A 21,182-nucleotide genomic window follows, 5' to 3' on the forward strand; every position below is an offset into this window, starting at 1 on the left:
TGTGGACCAAGTTTTGGACATGCTAAGACCTACAAGCAAAGAACAATGATGGTTAAATTTGACAGGATATGCCTGCATAAAGATATTGTTTTATTATATGATTTATCATTATAGTTTATTATAATTAACCACAGTGGTATGAGAGCTGTATATATAGTTCCATTTTGTCTTTTCTAGGAGGCATGGGATCTTAAGAGGGATATAGCAGGTCAACAGTATATGCCACATGGATGTGGTATACTTATCTAAAAGCAGGGAAGTGAAGCAGAAGATTAATTTGCGATGCAGCTCAAGTGTGTCAAGTTCTTAAAATGTGATTGGTTAGCGCCTGTTCGAACTATAAGAGTTTAGAGTGCATAGGGGCTTAGAACATTATGATGAAAGTATATGATGCCATTCCCATCCTCAAATACGTCTCATGAGTTGCACCAATTTTTGGGTTGATGCCATCACAGACTTGGTGCAAATTGTGACCATTTATGACCACACAAAATCCCTCCAAAATACCACATTAAGACATCAAGACCTCTAAGAACACTGTAGAAAAATCTAGGCAATGGTTTGGTATCAAAAACTTTTGACACTTGGAGATTTCTGTGTGAATTGCATTTTTTGGGTGACTGGATGGTGAGCACTTTCTGCAAATTGTATTATGTATCTGTGAAAGTCATACATTGTCTGAATGCCTGAGGTCTGTATTTTGTGGTTTGAAGGTTTCATGAGACTTTGAAAAATGAGATTTTTTAAAAAGAAAAATTGAAAGATTTTGGGGGGGGTTTGTCATACTCTAAACCTACTAGTTACTGGTAAAGAGGATTTTCAGAAGGGTGTTTCCCAGCTGGGATGTCTCATCAAATATCCTTCTACCCCAGGTCCACCTGGTCTCCCGGGCCCTCAAGGAGAGAGAGGTGAGCGCGGAGCCCAGGGTCCTGTCGGACCCCAAGGGACGGTAGGACTCCCAGGTAGAGAGGGCAAGCAGGGACCAGCTGGACCCCCAGGTAAAGACAACAAACTTTGTCTTTGAGTTTGATTACACTGTTTAAATCACAAGGTGTATCTTTGATCTGTCTTTCTTCACGTCGACTGTGGATACATTCTGATAGGGATAAAAAATAAACAGAAAGAATGATACAATTGGATGATTAACTCAATGTTTTTGTGTTTCATACTTCTCAGGTCTCAGAGGCGAACAGGGTATGTTTTGTTCTTACTAACCAGCAGATCAAAGCACTTATTACTGTTTGATCTTTGTTTCTTACTAATTCCTACTCTTTTTCTCTCCACCATGATCAGGTCTTGCAGGGTCTGATGCACACGTTCCACGCCTTTCTTTCTCTGCGGCGCTGACTCGTCCAATGAGAAGCGCAGGAACCATAGTGTTCAATGAGGTCTTTGTCAATGAAAATAATGTCTACAATCCCAGAACAGGTAAGCTTTAGATTGGTTGGAATTTTAACTGGTGCCTGCCAAGAGTATTACTGTCTTTTTTAAAAATTACACCAAGGAAAAATAAGTCTTTTTCATGTGAACTTAAAGGGTCAGTTCACCCAAATTATAAAATAAATGTATTTTATCCATCACCATAGCCATTAGGGCCGTAACGGTACATGTATTTGTGTCGAACCGTTCGGTACGCGACTTCCGGTTCGGCACGACCCTGTACCGAATTATTGGGCGCAGGATATTATTTTATTTTATTTTGTTTTATTTTAATTCCGTTTTTGCGAGCCGAACCATTTAAAATATCTAGTTCCCCGACGGACATAATTGAGTGACGGACCGAGTCCCATAAATCTCCGTTTTCACTTTGTGCAGCGCATTCTCGCATTTTGACAACATGGCAAGTGAGCCTGACGAACCTGAAGACCCACCCACAAACCTTAAGTCGTCCGTTTGGGAACACTTTGGTTTCAGGGTAAAATACGAAGATGGAAATAAACAAGTTGACAAGACAAAAGCTGTGTCGACACTGCAGAACAGCGGTCGGGTATGTACTTGGAAACACGTCTAACGTGCTAACGCATCTAAAGCGACACCACCCGAGTTTGAACGTTAACCGGCATGACTAGAAAAAGCAATCTGGTGCAAACTACGATATCATCGTCGTTTAAAAAGAAAGAGCGTTTCCCTGACAATCGTGCTAAAGAAATAATCAACGCCATTGGAGTTGAGTAAAATTGTTTAAGCTGCACTTTAGATACAAGCATGTTTTGTTTACTGCACTTTAACAAAGTGGGAAAGCTAAGTAAGTTCCTAGTAAAACTGAATCTGAGCAGGCTTTAAAGCTGACCAGCTGCACTATACTTTTTATTTTAATTGAGTAAAACTGTTAAAGCAGCAATTTATATTTATATTTTTCATTCAAAAAATGTGTTAAAAAAACAGCAGGATTTTATTTTTCACTTTTATATTTCTATTTTCATTCAAACAATGTTAAAAAGCAGGATTTTATATATATTTGTTTCATTCAAAAATTGTGTAAAAAGAGTTAACTGCTGTGGTGGTATGTTTTAATGAGGTTACCAATAAGTAAAAGATATTTAATAGTTGTCTATTTTTTTCATTACTGTGTCGAAAAAAACCGAACCGTGACTTGTGTACCGAGGTACGTACCGAACCGAGATTTTTGTGTACTGTTACACCCCTAATAGCCATGCAAACAGTGAACGCAATATCTCAGGAATACCTGGAGGGAATTTCTCCGAATTTGGCTCAATCCTTTATGCAGGGTATACACTACATGATATCAGCCTGATTATAGCCCGACACAGCGTCGTACAGGATTGTGAACGACAATGAGTGTTGTACGCGATAATCCATCATTTCATCTCGTGTAGTGTGTCATAGTAGACGACAACTGACGCCACGTCTGGAACGCCTCACGACATCCTGACAGAATTCTAGCATGTTTGATTTTCTTTTTGTCGTTCACGACTGCTCTCGTCACAGCCGTCGCTTTGACCAGTAGAAACACAGAGCGATCTACTGCTGTGGATAACTGTACAACAACACCCCAGCCTTTTTGATATTTCCTCTAGAGATGTTTCCACACAGAGTAAAAAGGGAAAAAGGATGGGGTGAAACAGCAGAGGCACTTTATCAACCCGCTGAGTGCTACCATTAGCATCAAGCTAGTAAACAATGTTACTTCTTCATAATGAAGATGGACATAATGTAATAAAATTAAAAAATAGTGGCTGGGCTTTTGCTCACCAGACCTGCAGAGGGTACCAGCTTCATTTGAAAAAGGCTACATTATAAACTGGCCGTTATTTATTATTCCCTCTGTATTTTTATATTTTTACTTTGTATCCACTCCCATTTGTCTTGATAAAGTTAATGCATCGCGCCATCATTTCAAACTCTACATTTCCTGTATCTGTATAAAATTAAACGCCCCTCATAACTTTGGTTGAGAGAATTTCTTAATTTTTCAAACAGACTTTTATTGTGAAACATTTTCAGGAACTTGTTGTGGAGGATTCAGTGACTTGCATATTTGCATGCGGTACTTCAAATGTACCACCTGCCCTCTGGTGGCACTTTTTACATTACTACAACAACCTTTCGGCTGGCACGTGAATAGTAATAATAATAATGATAAAAACAGGACAAGAATAACCTGATGACATCACACATGTTGTGAAAGATGACCGGGAATGATTGGTGTGGACCATTGTGTAGTCTGTCATGTCTGTTGGCCAAGTCATGGCACTGTTTTATGACTCAACAATCGCCTAATCTGACATAGTGACTGTCAGAACAGACAAAAATGTTGTGTAGTGTAAACCAGGCATTACTTGGACTCAAGGATAAAATGATTAAAATTTGGTGGACAGAGGTCAAGGTCACTATGACCTCATGTCCATCTTATTCTCATGAAAGCGATAACTCAGAAATGCCTTGAGAGAATTTTTTCAAATTTGGCACAAATGTCCACTTGGACTCAACAAAGATCTAATTAGAATTTTATGGTCAAAGGTCAAGATCACTGTGACCTTGCGTCCATCTCATTTTCATGAATGTGATATCTCAACAACTGCTAGAGAAGATTTACTCAAATTTGGCAATAATGTCCACTTGGACTCAAGAATGAAATGATGAGATTTGGTGTTCAAAGATCAAAGTCATTGTGACCTCACATAGCATGTTTTTGGTAATATCTTGGGAATTCATATACTAGTTTTGACACAATTTAACACAAATGTCTAATAGGATAAAATGGTGACATTATGGCATTTTATATCCAAATGGTTAAAGGTCAACTTCACTGTGACATCATAATGTTCTGCAAAAACACTCAATTAAGTAATAAAATGTTTGTTTAGCCAAAGAAAACCCTTCTGTTTCTTATTCCTCTAAGGGTCATTCTGACTGATAATAATAAAATTCTGTAATAACATGATACCACAATATTTTCTGAGATGGTTATTGTACAGTGAAAATCTCATACTGTTGCAACCCTACATGCAACAAAGGTCCAAGGGCTGGAATCAATCCCGGGACGATGCGATAATGTGACATGCGCTGTAACCACTCAGCTACTGATGCACTCCTGTAGCCATTTTGCTGTTGCTGTTTTTCATGACTGTAGGGAGGTAGCCAGCACAGAAAAGAGCCTTATCATCCTTCTCTGATTGATGAATTGTTCTCCAGATCAGGTAAACAGCTGTCAGTGAACACAGTTACTGATGGCAAAATTAAGTCTTCATAACCATTTTCTTTATTTTCTGACCAGATAAAACCTGGCATATAAAAACAAAACTATCTAATCTGACCTTTTAAAATATTGTTTTCATGCATTGTCTATTAATGTGATTCAACTGTAATTATTTAATTGACCTCCAAAGTTTATGAAAGCTACTTAGCAACAAGAATCCCAGCAAACTTTTGATGAAATAAGGAGCTCCTCATGACCCAGCAAATACATAATATTAAGTCTTCCATGTTACCTGCTTTCATCTTCCAGGGTATTTCACAGCTCCAGTGAGTGGGAAGTACTTCTTCAGCGGCATCCTTACGGGCCATAAGAACATGAAGATCGAGGCTGTGTTGTCCAAGTCCAACACTGGTGTGGCCCGAGTGGACTCAGCTGGGTATCAGCCTGAAGGCCTGGAGAAGCCCATGGCAGAGGCCAAACACATCCCTGGGGCTCTGGCTGTCTTCAACATCATCCTGCCCTTGGAGGCAGGGGATACAGTCTGCATCGACCTTGTCACTGGCAAACTGGCCTACTCCTCTGAACCCCTGACCATCTTCAGTGGCATGCTGCTGTACGAGACCATCTGATTGGATGTAGTCTCAACCTCTTGGTGAAACTTTCAGCATGAGAGCATCTAATTTGTTTGCTGGATTGTTAGAGACAGAGCTGCTGGTTGAACAGGCGAATAACTGAATTACCTGGACTGATTCATTCAGCAAGGAGAAAAATATGTTACATTATGTGCTAAGAAAGAAGGAAAGGAATCCTTTTCAACCACGATAATTTTTGTGTTTCACAGCTTTAAGAAAAACTATTTGTGCAAAGAGTCATTGTGTTTTTTTATTCTTTGTTGTCTTCAGATAAAAGCCTCTGCAGGGTTATCTTATAATTCCATATATCATGCTGTTCCATCAAGACAGCCTTCAGGTCTGGTGTTAATGAAAGGACATTTGGTAAGATGATAGAAGATTAAGGATGTGGGTAGTCTTTTGTTTTTTTTTGCATGTAATCCACCCACAGCATATCATACTGTATGTTCAGAGGTTACTACACACCATTTCTTCCCATTTCTAATCTAGTTTTCTTTCCTTCATGCTCACAGTTTCATTTTGACCACAAGCAGATTCCCAGCAACATAATGCTGAATGCCAGTTGTCTTGGAAAAAATGCAGAGTGATGGAGGCGGAGGGGACACAGTCCAAACCACTATTCTTTACAAGGAAATACACAAATGAAGTCACTGACAGTTCATTCGAGAAACCACAGGATTTTATAAATCATACAGCAGCAAAACAATAAGACCATTTTAGGACATTAGCTATGCCCAGAAACATGAGGGGAGGAGGAGGATGGCCTGGAGGAAGAATGGGGATTTTTTCCCCCTCTGATTTAATAAGGGCCATCCAAAGTTGGTGGAGGATCAAGTAAAGTTATGAAGCTGTTACTATCAGTCTATCTTACAATGGAATTTTTGTGGAAAGCTAACAAAAACAAATAATGAAGCTGAACCCTTGTCTCTATGCTACAAATCCCACCTCTTTCATGTATACGCAGACACTTCCTGCCTATAGAAGTTCAATTAAAATGTCTCCGGAATAACACGTGCATGATATCAAGTTTGTAGATAATTTTGAATGGATTTTACTGAACAAAAATTTAACCACAATATTTTTGTTTTTGCTTCGATTTATCACAGGTTTCACTCAAAGATCTTAGACTTTCTTTAATGCACTCGATAGATTTATTTTAATTTGGCAGTTCATCCAACCGTCCTCACATCTGCACAAGTCAGTTACTATGACAAACTGCTGTCAGGTCAATACCCTGGTAACGACACCAAGCATACAAATGAGCTTTCATGAGACGGTTTCTGACTGTTTGTGCAGAAATTGTAATATCAGTAATATCAGCTGTTCGGGTGGCTGGTCTCAGACATTCTTGGAAGTGAACTGGATGTGGACATGCTGAGCTAGTGTGGCTACACAGCCCGTTCTTGTTCCGAAGTTGTCAGCCCAGTGTTCGCTTACTGTGTGAATGTAGAGCCAAACCATGATGTCTTTTTCTAAACTTAACCATGTGCTTTTGTTTCCCATTGCCCAGAACGTCAGCAGCAGATAAGGATACCTAGCGTGTAATATTTAGATGTGAAAGGCCACTGACAAAGCGGTGACTTGGGATGAGAATGCACTGTGTTATACGTGATCTGTGGTTGTGAAGATGGTTGGAAGTACTGCAAAATTGAAGGAAATTACATTGGAGACCACTTATGGTAGTAAAATCAACGTTGTTGTTGTTGTTGATGTACATGGACAACAGCTCCAGTGGACATTCTTGAAGTCAGCATGCCAAATTGCACACATTTTAGAGTGACCTTTTATTCTGACCATCCCAGGGCACCTGTGTAGTAATGATGCTGTTTTATCAGCATATGCCACACCTGTCAGGTTGATGGATTATCTTGGAAAATGAGAAGTGTCCACTAACATGGATTTTAACAAATATAATTGGATAATAGTATGTGTTGAGTGCATGAAAACAGTCTTAGATCTTTACCTCAAACCTGTGAAAAGCAGAGCAGATTGGGCCACATATTGCATTATATTACATTAGGATGAATGGATTGATACCAGCATATCAGGGTTTGTTCACAATACATATCTTTTCACATTTTCTTTAGTGTTCAGTATGGGAATGTAATTTTATGTTTTTATGCGTTGTATAACCTTGAAGGAATGTAAATATTTTTAGCCCATATAAGATTTTTACCACTTCACCTGTCAGGTATTGTATATGTTTTGTATGTTTTTGCCACATGTGTGCCTCAAATACAGATACCCACTTTTACACAGCTGATGTCAACAGTCTCACCTTTATTTGGATTGTGTTCCTTTATTAAATGTGTTAGTGTGTGCCAGTCGTTGCAAACTGTTTAGCCTGCTTTAGACTTATTTAATGTGGCACTTTTTTGGCTTTCAAAGATACACACAGCTGGGTTGACTTTTATTTTTGGCCCAGCTTAGAACTCTCACATCCCTTTTTCCTGACTTTATAGGTTAATTTTAGCCGAGGACTTGAAGAAGATGCATGAAAAGTTATGTCTTATGCTGCACTGCAGTGACACCTGGTGTTCAGTATCATTACCCTCATAGCTGTGATGTTGCTGCTGGAGAAATATCACATCTGCCATTCTTTGTGCATTCATTACTTATTTAGAGGAATCACAGGCCTCTTAATAAACCTCTCTGCACTCAGGTACTGTCATTCCACTGTCACTCACAAAAACAAAGTCATGCCCAAGACTTTGTAAATTGATCTATGCACTAGCGGTCAAGGGCAAAGAACTGGTAATTCCACCTATGCTACTTAAGGATGTAAGGATGCATGATGACATGGGACATACATGCACATGGTGTTTATGCTTGTAATTCTGTGTGGACCCCAGACAGACTAGTATTCAGTCCAATCCAGTGCTGTCAGAAACCTGTGATTATGGGTTAGATTATCAGTCATTCATGACAATTTGGACAATTTGGTTGGAGTTTTTACTCTTCAATCAGGCTGGGAAAATATACTTTATAAGATCAACATCTGGACTATTAAACCCTGTGCTTATAGTCCAGTTAATCTAACTCAAAAAATGTCTCAACCAGGAGAACATTTTATTGGTCCAAATACCCTTCTGAATCATATACGAACAGTAGGTCTTCATGGATTTAGTGGAACATGTTCTTTTTCAAGGTCAAAAGCAAATTTTTAACATTTAACAGTAACACGGTTTGGGTATTATCGTGTTAATATTGGAATGTCTATGCAAACCTATCCAAAACATTTGGTGTCTTTTTAAGATTTTAGGGTCAATCGTGGTATGGATGTATCTGCATCTAAACTGGGTATAAGTTCTTTTGTATAGACATATGTTTAGCATCTATAATGTCATCAGCCTTTCAAGTTTGACACGTATGTAGGGAATCCTGGCACAGGGGACATGAAGGGTTGGAGATATGGAATGTTTGTGGGCTTACTGGTTCTATTCACATCTTTAGGCATCTTTAGTCTTATTATCATTATCTTTTTTTCAATACATTAAAGTAGTATATTTAAATTTTCATAAAATGCAAAAGCAATCTGGGACACTTTGCCTCCTGGTGATGTGCTAGAAAGAGACATCCTGTAGGTCTTAGATGAGGGGTTCTCCTCCACAGACTACCCTGGAAGATAGGAAAAACATTTGGTGCAATAGTGGAAACGTAAATTTGTTATGTTTGAAAACATTATGGGCAATCAGTGGTGATAATATTTGATGGGTAAAGCAGCCAGCTATCTACAAAGTATAGTGCCTGTACAGAGGAATACAAAGACTGGCTGGAAGGTTTCATTCACATCAGCTATGTCACTGAGATTGAAAAAGCAGGAGTTTCTGTCATATAATGACAACACGTTTCATACACCTGTTGGGGGATGGACTGAGACTAGCAGGGACTGATGTTCACAATCCTCAGAAAGACACAGATGTGCTCAAGGTACAAAAAGTTGTGAGACAACACTGAAACAAAGGGCTGTCCTTTTACAGATGACACCAACCCCCTCATTCGATGGCAGAGATTCACACTTCTTGGTGTGATGATGTGACACAAAGGCCCCAAATGTCAACCCCTAAATTTACTTTGATCCATTTAGTATATAATGGTGTACTTTTAATATATATATAGAATAATTTTTAAAACCCTGAATGGTTACTATTGCAATTCTCTCTGAGTCAAAGCACATATTGACTGGACTATAACCTCCCAGAGATTTATTTTTTTCTTAAATAGCATACATGATGCATGTCAGAGGTAAGATCTGACAGAGTCAACCTCTTACAGAATTGACGGAAAGTTATATATTTGTAAGTTTTACAGCAGTTGTGGGTAGACATTTAATTTTTCAAAGTTGCCAAGAGTTCTGGTAAAGTTTGTCAAAATATTCATTTTCAACCATAATTCTTATTTAGTTTGGATTTAGAAGGGCTATGGGGTTAAGGTTGAGACATACCTGACAGCAGTACTATTTAATGAATTTATCAAAAAATAGAAAGCTTACCAGTATTTAAGCAGCATTCCTGCCTTTTTGGAAACCAGGAAGTGAGACAGGATTCCTTGGGATAACGCTAACTTGTTTTATGCCTGATTAAATCATGTTTTTGTAAAAATCTGACACATCTGCGAAGGGCCATAATTTTCACAAAAACTTCATATTTTTAAACAAAGACAATCATAACTACATTTTGACATCAATGTTATCAGTATTTACTGTCAGTTTTAGATTTTGAAGGCTTTTAACACATTTTGAATAGTTTGAAGTTGTGACTTCTTGTCTGGAGCAAGGCTGTTTTCTGGCACAGAGCAGGTTTAGAAGTTTTAAAAAAAAAATGATAGCAGACCAAAATATTCAATAAATCTTTTTTCTTCTTTTTTTCCCCCTTTCTTTTTAATTTTATTTATTTATTTATTTATTTATTTATTTTTTCCAAATTAAAAATGATGTTTCACCCCACAAGCAGAATGTGTTGATTACTATTTTCAGGGATTTCTGGTACACCTGAATGTTGCTGAAATGTGACGTTTAGGGAACAAAATGTGACTGGTGTTAAGTAACGCCTCCCCATTATGTTAATTGTTTTCAGTTTAAGTGTATTTTTGTTGTTTAGTTTATCAAAAATTAAAAAAGAATATGATATGCTTCAGGTAACGTACACCTTCTCTTGCTGCAGTTGTATTTGGTGCCACAATCGTCGTATTACCGAGCTCATCACCAGCCCCTGAAGGCAGCATCAGACACCACCAAAACCACCTGCAAAATCCTTCCCGGGATTTTCACGCGTTCCGTTGCCATGGAGCTGAGTTTGTTTCCTCTCCCCGGCTCACACAAAGTGAGATGTTGTGCTTTATAATAAGGTGAAGACTCAGAAGAGAAACTCGCTGTAAGTGTGACTGTCCTCTCTGTCTTGACGTGCTGATCATGTGAACAACAGTGCACGGACTTTTTGTCCAAGTTTTCAGCACGGTAAGGAGCGCGTGTCAAACAAGGAACTACAGGGTAGCTAGCTAACGTCATTCCTTTAACGTTAATCTAACGTTGCCGGGTGGGTATAATGATGGCTGATGGTGTATTGGTCTACCATGGCCTCAAATTTAGTGTTTATACCGCTAAATGTTTTATTTATACAGCGTTATTGAGCTAAACTGAGGTCATTTTTCTTGCTTAATACAGCGGTAAAAGTGTAACAGCTTTCAGTAAGGGACAAACTGGGTTAAGTGGCAGTGAAGTACTGTTCATACGCAAGTAACGTCAACGTTAGATTGCCATGGTTTTGACAGGTTGAAAATTCTATGTATTGGAGGTAAAGTAACGTTAAAAGTCTCTTAGATTTATGAAAATGTGTCTAGAGGTCACAGACTGTGGTCTCTGTTGGACCTAAATTGAGGTAAAAGTTGATTGTTTTAGTTGAATAAATGTGAAAATTTGTGCGCTAACAAACCAAAGCAGGTTTGTTGGACTGACTGCTCACTAGAATGGCTCCGCAGACTGTTGTTAAGTGACAACTATCAACACAGCCCATGTGCTGTTTGCTGAGCTCACATTATGAGTGAGTACAATTGGACAATAGGGGAGAATAGGGTCGGTTGTCACACTTTTTACTTTAATTTGAATCTCACAAAAAATGTGTCCTTGAGGGGGAACTATGTCCATTTTCAACATTCATTCATGTTATTTCCTAGCCTTGGACCAAGACATTCATTGCATGAACGTCTTGAAAACGAACCCCGTTTTTCGTTTGGGGGTTCCCGGTCTAGACTGATTCACGTCTCCATAAACATTCAAATCAAACATGTAATGTACTCACCTCATAGGCACAGATGTTAGGAAGGTGTACGGGGGTTGCCATGTGTTTGTATATCCGTTATTGTTCAATAAACATGCATTTTATCTCGGAATTTTCTTCACCCCTTTGTCACACATTTTATTTATTTCACAGTAATTAGTAGCTGTTTCCTAAATTGTTCAGGCTGAGGAGTAGCTCTGGGTGAGGGTGAGAGGCTGCCAGCAAATAGTTTGTTGGGCACAGGGAAACGGAGATCTGTGTGGGTACATGACACCCTAAAAAAGAGGGTGGATCATGGGGAGTACCATCAATTGATCAAAGAGTTTTGCCAGAGCTGAGAACACAACAACAGAATAAAACATTCTGTTAGTCCACTAAATCAGTCTCCCGTTCATTGTCTGTGGAGCAGCTCCAGACTTTATATGACATCACAAGTTTGAGACTTCCTTCTCTGGTTTCTGGCTTTGAGAGACAGTAGCTCATATACACCAATATTGATTAGGCCATGGAAATAACATATCAGGAATGAAGTGATCTTTAAGCTTTTTCTGTTTAAAAGATATGGACTGCTAAATACACTGTTTGCACTTGGGACGTGGGGTTGGTTGTCCCTGTGTTCTTTTAATGGGGAAAATAAAATATGAAAGCAGTCTTATTTTTTTAATTTTTTTTTTAAAGTTACATTTCATTAAAAATTTTCATTGAAATGCAACAACCTAATACTCATCCTGTATGGAGAGAACATAAGCAGGTAAATCATTCCTACAAGTGCATTTTTCATCCTTATGTAACATTTTAAAGAACACAACAAAAACATATGACAATCAACCCTATAGAGAATGTGAGTCGTCCCCTACTGGGATGGGAATGACTTAGCTAACTAGCTGTAGCCTTGCTCAGAAAAAAAAACTGTCTTAACTTTAGCTCACCCTTCATACAATTTAATGGTATAACTGTTTTATTCTAAACCCCTTGTGTGAAAGTCTAGAAGAGAAATATAGAACTGTATATTTACATTTTTACACTAAACACTAAAAGTCATCTCACCTCATGCCAAGTTTCTAACTCCTGAAATGACCCTTTAGGTGACCTCTGACCCTAAGTCAGAAAATTTCTGTATCAAAATTTTTTAACTGCATCCTCTAGGGAGCGAGAGCTAATGAATGTGATAACAAACCCATGTGACAACCAACCCCATTCTCCACTTCTTATGTAAAAACCAACCTAAATAAAAGCTGCACAGTTGCTCTCACCCTAGCCATTAGCATGTATACCTGCATATTTATAGTGGTGGAAAATAACTAAGTAAATACATTTACTCAAGTACTGTACCACAGCTGGTTGCGATGCAGCTGTGTTTGACTTGAGTTTTTCTGTCATCTGTTACTCTATACTTGTACTCCATGACATTTTAATTGGAAATATTATACTTTTTACTTCACTACATTTATTTTATTAATTTAGTTAATGGCAGATTCAGATAAATAATGCAAATAGTAATTAACAAATAAATGATGATAAAGTAAAACTTTATTAACCCCTTGGCAAAATTTACAAGCTACCTAGCAGAGTGTATGGTAAAAACCGTTACCACCTGCAACATTATAGTAACACATTAATGCATCAATAACTTTTATCCAATAATATTATATGTGTTATTCTTAAATGGGCCATTTTGCATAATGAGCACTTTTACTTTTGGTACTTTAAGTATATTTTGATGCCAATACTTTTGTACCTTTACTCAAAGAAACAGTGTGTAGGATTTAGTGGTGTCTAGCTAGCGCTAAGGACTGCAGATTGCACCTAGCTGAAACTTCTCTCATGTGCCAAGCAGGAACTCCAGGTTAGAATTCCCTCATTGTTCTTTGTTAAGGTTTTTTTTTTGTTTTGTTTTTACCGGGGGCTGCATTATCCACAGAGGTATCTTCCTCTCCAAAACAAACTCAGACTCAGCTGTTTATTATGAATATTCAACGATTCTTTTTTTTTTTCCAAATAAAATTTGAACAGACTCAGTGGGACGTTTAGTGTGACAGCGGCAGTCATGTAAACAAGCTAACGGCAATAAAGATGGTTCGGAAATGTTCAGCAAAATTTTTTTTGCCAACACTACATATCAAACAAAAGCCAGAGACTGTCGAATTAAGTTGCTGTGAGCTGGAAATTCACCACTTTAAAGCAGAAGAGACAAATTGAAGTTATTTTGGAGCCTTGCAGCAGAGAGTTTCTCCTTCTTTGTGCTGCTGCATCTCATCTGCAGCTGACTGTATCAAAGAGTAGCATGAAAATCAAGAGCGTTCACTCCACAGCAAAGTCTGGGGACCAAAAGTACACTGCACAGCACACTGACCAGCAATCTCAGGTGATTACACCTTATAGAAAACCTACTTATCATATTATATTCCATTTCTGTCAATATATCCCCCTAAATCCTACACACTGGACCTTTAAATAAAATGCTGAATGCAGGACTTCTACTTGTAACACAGTATTGCTACACTGTGGCACTGATACTTTTACTTAAAAGATCTGAGTACCTCTTCTATCACTGCATTTTGGTCATAAAGTGATATGGGTTGTTCTTTTTTCCCAGCAACCCCTGTGTGACCCTATGATGAGCAGCAAAGTAGCAGTGGGCCGCCTGCAGGTCCTTCAGATCTACCGCCTGCTGCAGTGCGTCCATGAAGGGGATAAGGTGCAGATAGAGAAGATGGTGAACCTTGGGGTGGAAAACCTCATCAATCTCACTGAACCAAAGGACGGCACAGGGGTGCTTCACGTGGCAGTTTCAACCAACAATCAGGGTGATGGGCCTCTGCTTTACTTCGTCACATTATTCCATTTAAGACATGGTGCTGCCCTGGCCTGCTGGAGCAATAAGTCATAATTAGTAGTGGCTAACATTTGAAAGCAATGGCTTTAGACGGTATTTACATAGCTTAGACACTGTGCATTCCTATGTTAAATTAGTTGTTTCTTGGTATTTCTTAAATATTGTGGATTACATTTTTGAGTTCCTGCTGTACAGTAACTTGATGATATCCAGGAATTATTAGAATGCACAAGGCTACAGTCCAAAATGTTTGTGAGAGAAATCCAACAGTTCATAAAATGTACTGCAAACCAAAATCAGTATTGTTTTAAAGTCACTTTAATGTCCTGACTGTTTCTCCACTCCTTACAGACTTGGTCAGCTTCCTTCTCTCCCAGGGAGCACACCCCAACATGCAGGACAAGAGGGGCCGCACCCCAGTCATGTTAGCTGCTGAGCTGGGCAATGATGTCATAGTGACACTGCTGGCCCAGAGCCATGCTGACTTGAGGCTCCAAGACAGTGAGGGTAAAGGTGAGCAGCTGCAGGCATTACCATTCACCATATAATGTGCAGATGGTGGGTTCTGGAAAAACAAAAGACTTTGGGAGAGAAGAGTATCATATATTTGATAGATTTAATACTTTATTTAAATTAAGTACTTTTATTGAAATTGAAATCTGAAAATTGTGAGAGAGCTGAATAATAAAAAGTCTGCATAGAAGTGACAGATCATCACCAGTTTCGGAACCCATCTGCTATCATATGACGATGATAAGCCTCTGGAGGTGCATAGTAATAGAAATCCAGAGATACAGTGCAACATGATTCAGTTGGATGAAAGTGTCCAGATCTACTGGTAAAGAATGCAGTGGCTTTAGTAAAGAGTAGGGGTTGGAATCAGAGGCCTCACCGTTATTGCAATTTTCAATGTTTTGCAATTTGCTGAGTATTGGTGTAATGTATATTGCAAAATATTATGATTAATTACCTTTTATCAACTAAAAATCATGTCCCCAAAGTAAATCTTTATATCTGTTTTGTTTTTCTTACATTTATCATTTTTATTTTAGCAAAAAGTATCTAGTGGACTGAAAAACAATTGATTTTAGTGTTCTTTAAGGCTACCAAAAGTCTTATCTATATTTGTAATATTAATAATTCATATGATTAAAAAAAACAATATTTGCATTCTGTGTATCTATACAGTATTGCCAAAATATTGCGATACTATGCTGTATCGATACTTCCCCCACCCCTAGTAAAGAGGAGGACAAATGTTAGAATTGTACATACAGTTCCAGCCTAAATGTAGGGTGTCATGGTTTTAATATTTTATGTATCAAACAAAATGCAAATATGCATGAGGGCTTAAAAGATTACTTAAGTATTGAATAATTGGCAAAAAGAAAATTGATTGATGTCTGAAGTAATTTACCAGGTAAAAGTATAAACATTTGTTGCTTGTAGGCTCTTAAATATTTCAAATCACCTTAAAGTGGATATTGTGGATGTGTCTATTTCCGTTAATTCACCTGAAAGGCATAATCTTTCCAGGACGTTTGGGCTTTTTCAAGCATAGTTGCAGCCTAAAATGCCTGATTTAACAACATGATTTTTTGCAATGAAATTGCAGGAGCAAGAGGAAATTGCAAAGGTAGTTGTGATTTGTTTGTGTAAATAATAAAAACTGAAAGGCAACCTATTCCAGTGAGAATAAAACCACACTGTTTGTGATTTGTAGACACAAACGTTACCACTAACCTTACATAACTAATCTAACTCACCTTGATTCTTTCGACACTGGCAATACATTTGGATGCAACAGCCTCTGTTGTGGTTATTTGTCTTGTTTGTTGTCCACATGTTTCAGCAATGCTCCCGGTGTGTTTTGTGGTTAAAGAAGATGTTTGTCAGTTGATGGTGCAGAACAGTGAACCCCTAACCTGGAAATCCAGATGCCCCGCCCCTAGCAAATTCGAATTTGCACTGCATGGGGATCTGGCCCCGACGATCAGAGCCCGTTGAATCGCCATCGGACCAATCAGATCAGTCTATCTGACAGAGGCGGGCTCTGGGCGGGTGTAACATGATGAGGACAGTGCTGCGCCGTAGGAGTCGAAAAGTAAACAGCCAAGATGGCAGCTGCCGAAGGACCGCATCCATTCAATTTAGCTTTGTAAGAAACGCTGAGCCAACTACACTTATCCTCCTTGAGAGAGGAACAGAAGTCTGCCCTAGAAGCCTTCGCTTCCAGGAAGGACGTTTTTGCTGTTTTGCGGACGGGATACGGCAAAAGCATAATATATATCAGTTAGCCCCACTGGTCGGCAAACCAATGGGGCTTACTGCAATGAATATGTCACCTTGTTTTTTGCTCTGACTGGCTATCGTGCTATCCAATTGCGTGCGGCGGCATTTACTGTAATATGCTTCAGTTAGTGCCGCCCCTTGGGTAGGAAGGGTGTATCGGTGAGGGCCAGACTCAAAATCTTTCTAGATTTGAGCCTGGAATTCCAGGCTAGTGTACCCCTGCTTTTGTGTAGGGAACTACACTGCATCGCCTCTTGTAGTAATTTTTGTTAGTAAATGTGTAATCTCTCAAGACAGATTCTGCAATTTACATTGTAGAATCTGTCGGCAGCCCTGTGTGAAAGACGACTACGGGGGGGGGCAATCACAATTGAGGGGGCGGGGCCGAGACGTGCGGGTGTCCCCAGGAAATGTGTAACTACAGAAACAGCAAGCTCTGCGTCCATGGCGACCGCTCCACCCAAAACGCCATCTCGTCAACATGAAAAAAATATTTTTTCCAGCGGATGTCTTAGTTACAACATGATTGAGCTAACTGGAGTAGTTTCATGTTGTATCCGACAACAGGAGGCTTTTAACAGATGACATACTGATGTTAGCTTTGCTGCTGCTGTTAGCTGTCCCTATCAGCTGCAGCCACTGATGTTTTCTAGACATCGTGATTTCCCAAAACTGAATAAATACCACACATAGCAACACAAAACTGCTTTGCTAGCTCAATCATGTTGTAACTAAGATATCCGCTGGAAAAAATATTTTTTCACGGACCGTTTATCGAGTTACTGAGTTACTACAGACACCGCTAACGGGCCTAACAGCTAACGGTTAGCCCAGCTAATCTACGATAACCATGTTATTAATTACAAAACGTGCACACAGAGATAGTAATGTTTAGTCTAAACGATGATACAGTGACGTGAAAAATGTGATATATACAGTATATGTGTGTATATAGCTAAACTCTGCTGGTTTTGTACCTGGAAGTATTTGTAAACAACAAGGCGATTCCCTGGGGGCACCGCTGGAAGTGAAGGGGTTGAGCGATCCCCAAGGCCCCTGCACTTCCGTTAGTCGAAAAACTACGATTGGATCTGGATTTCCAGATTGGCAAATGTGAGACGTCCGTGTCTTACATATGTGCGTCTTCACAACCATAAACCAAGGTAACTATAAAAGAAGAAAAGGTCATTTACAGTGTTAAAATGTTGCATTGGAGCCAGACTTTGGTGTCAGTTCTGTTGGAGTCAATGGGGCCCATGTTTGCTCCAAGCTACATTATGATACATCATGATTATTAATGGCTGTGATTATTATTCTGGCTAGACTCAAGAGTGAGGTAAATATCTGCCAAACTGGACCATATGCAACAATGCCTTGCAGTTTGCCACAGTGATTTACATTCATACTAATGTTAGCCTATATTATTAGATAGCACTCACATAAGTCCTGACAATCATTAAGCCAGAGAGGCTGCATTTGTGATCACTTACCAAAAGTGCAGCTTCCTGTCTGTGTCTTGTACGCCTTCGTAAGGATATTTCTTACTGACACTTACAGTCCAAATTAACATGAGGCGTGTCAATTGAGTTGTTCAACATTAGCTAAACAAAATGCAAATGCTAACTTAATTAATTTACAAACAAACTACCAAGTACCAGTAAGTAATAAAAGTACAGATTTGGCAATTAATGTTAGCCCTTCTAAATATTTAGTCCTTTGAAGGTTGGTTAGCTATTGTTAATCAAATACATGTCACCTACAATACTATCTAGCAATCTTGGACCCAACAAGGGCTTGAGTTGCAGCTGCTGGATTGGATAGAGCCATGATCTGCTTGTAGACCAATAACAAAGAAAACGAATGCACACATTTAGATAACAAATGTCAGTCAACATCACATATTGTGTGTTTTTTAATCCGGTGGAAGTATTTTTCAGTCAAAAGTAAAACAACACAGATATGATGTTATATTGTGATTTGTTGTGCCTGCCCCATTGACTCCAAAAGAACTGACACCAAACTCTGCCTCCAATGCAAAATTCAAATACTGTCACTGATGTCATATCCTTTCCTACTAGTTTCCTTGCCAGTAACCAGGAAGTGTGTTTGGTAATGTTATGTGGGGGACTGCTATGATCGGTGAAACTCACAGGAAGCTATGATGATTGATCAAAAATGTGTTAAAGTTGTGGTTATTGATTGAAAATTGCAAGGTGGGGTAGAATTTATGGTAATGGGTTGAATTACTATTAATTGTTGCGATTGGAAAAGGCTGATAATTCATCATGAAATTATGAAAACAACATTGCTCTAACTTGAAGTATGAAAACACAGGAATAGAAACTGCTCTAAGTCTCAAACTGAGAGAGAACTGAACATTCAGGTCTGATTCACACGAGACAACTGACCTTTATTTCAGTTTATACGTATGATTATCTGGCAACAAAAAACAACAAAACATTTGAATCTATAAGTAAAACTCTTATAAAATGTGCAAAAATGTACCTGTAATGTCAGTAAGTTATCTTGGCTTTAATGATGAGTGGTAATGGAACAACTTCCCTTCCACTAATGTATTCTCATTTGAGCCTGAAGTGTCGATTTCTCAAATCGCGGTGTTTTCCATCTCAAGTATGAGCAGCAGGTTCACTGTGAATGCCCTGCCTTGTCTCACAGCTCATGAAAATGCATGCTGCTTCTGTTTAGATATTGATGAGGAGGCGGTATCCCAGACAACTTCAGGAACTTTTTAAACCAATTATGATAATGACACCAATTACAGTGTGTCTGCAGCTTCAATTACTGCAAATGGCTCTCTTTTGAGATTGAGGGAAGAAAGAGGGGGGAGTCAGGAAGAAAAGGATTTGTGTGTATGAATACATGCTCTTGTATAATTCATGCACTGTATGTTGCATGTGATTGTCTGCGCACAATTGTGTATGGTATGTGTGGGTGTCATGCATGTGTGTCAGACCGCGTGGGTACATCTAATTACAGATCAACCACGAATGGTGATCCTCTCCTGTGAAACATGCTGAGTAACCTGATATTATCCTGCACTCCCTAAGGACTGGTTCAGTCTGAACACTCACAGCCAAGCCTTTCCCCCAGTAGGCTGAGTGTCAACAGTCATACACATGTGTCTGTATTATCCTCAGTGTTATAAAGATGGGCTGGATGGGGAGAAGAGCACCTGCTCCTTCCTCATTACAGTCACTGATGTACCAGTGAGGCAGCGCACCTGCACATACATTTAGAGACTTATTGGCCTTAACACACAGTCAGGCTTTTTACGCTGCATATTCTTAGCCCAGGGCAACCCTTCGACCTGGGCTAAGAATTGCCCTGGGCTAACCTTAACCACTTTTCACACATACATGGGTTAACCTAATACGATTCAAACGGCAATTCTTCTAGCCCTGGATTAAATGTCGTTGGAATATGTGACTAATGTCGACAATGACAGACAAATCCTGCCCTAATTGTCCCGAAAATTACACTAGAGCAGAGTCTGGTGTAGTTATTGCCTAATAAAACATTAAAAACTGATCATGGTGGTTGAGTTGTAACCTGATATTATCCTGCACTGCCTAAGGCCTGGTTCAGCTCACTCTCAACACTCACAGCCAAGCCCTTTCCCCAGCCTCATGATCTGTCTGCCTATCTGACGATGGTATGCACCACGTAGGGGCTTGTCTCTCCATGTTGTTTGCTCCTCCGCCTCTTTGCTCTCATCAGGTTTCTTTTGTCTGAGGCATTCACTTAGCTGCTCATCCTTTGGGACCATCTTCTTGATGTACTCCTGGATTTTGGATGTTTCATTCTGGATGCTCACTAGTCCTCAGCCTCCCTCTTTCCGCTTAGTGTAGAGCCTGTGTGTTTTTATATTTTTACTTTTTATCAGCTCCCGTTGTCTTTATAAAGTTAACATATCTATAACATATACCGTCATTTCAAACTCAGCACTTCCTGAATTTGTTTCAAATTAAAAGCCTCTTATAACCTCGGCTGAGAGAATCCCTCCATTTTCTAAATAGGCTTTTATTGTGAATTTGTAGGAACTTGTTGTGGAGGATATAGTAGTTTGAATGTTTGGGTACGATACTTCAAATGTAGCTCCTGCCATCTGCTGGCGCTTTTTAGGTGACTACAACAACATTTCGGCTGGCACATGAACAGACACAGTTACTCAAATAATAGTAAAAGTAATAAAAAAAAGACAAGAATAACCCGATGACATCACATACGTCGTGAAAGACGACCGGGGGTAATTGGTGAGTACCATCATGTAGTGTGTCATGTCTGTCGGCCAAGTCACGGCATGATTTTATGACTCCACAATCATATAATGTGACATAGTGTTACTTTTGTAATGCATTATACCCAACTCTGGTTATTGGTCTGTAATTGGATGGGATGGTTCCCTTCTGGGGGTCTTTCATGATCAGGACTGTCCTGCCCTGTGTCAACCATTCTGGGTGGGTCCC

The 21,182-nt window shown here is 39.2% G+C and overlaps 1 protein-coding gene across 1 annotated transcript in view; it reads left to right on the forward strand.

Annotated features, from left to right (window-relative positions):
• Positions 1 to 7,550, forward strand: part of emilin1a (elastin microfibril interfacer 1a) — a 53,842-nt gene extending 46,292 nt beyond the window's left edge. Inside the window, exons 9-12 of the mRNA XM_033648886.2 lie at positions 873 to 998; positions 1,177 to 1,194; positions 1,294 to 1,428; positions 4,970 to 7,550. Coding sequence (XP_033504777.1) covers positions 873 to 998; positions 1,177 to 1,194; positions 1,294 to 1,428; positions 4,970 to 5,289 — 599 coding nt within the window. The 3' untranslated portion in view covers positions 5,290 to 7,550. The remainder of the gene's footprint in view (positions 1 to 872; positions 999 to 1,176; positions 1,195 to 1,293; positions 1,429 to 4,969) is intronic.
• The last annotated feature ends 13,632 nt before the right edge of the window (positions 7,551 to 21,182 follow it).

Source organism: Epinephelus lanceolatus, chromosome 13, assembly GCF_041903045.1.
Source record: "Epinephelus lanceolatus isolate andai-2023 chromosome 13, ASM4190304v1, whole genome shotgun sequence".
NCBI lineage: Eukaryota > Metazoa > Chordata > Actinopteri > Perciformes > Serranidae > Epinephelus > Epinephelus lanceolatus.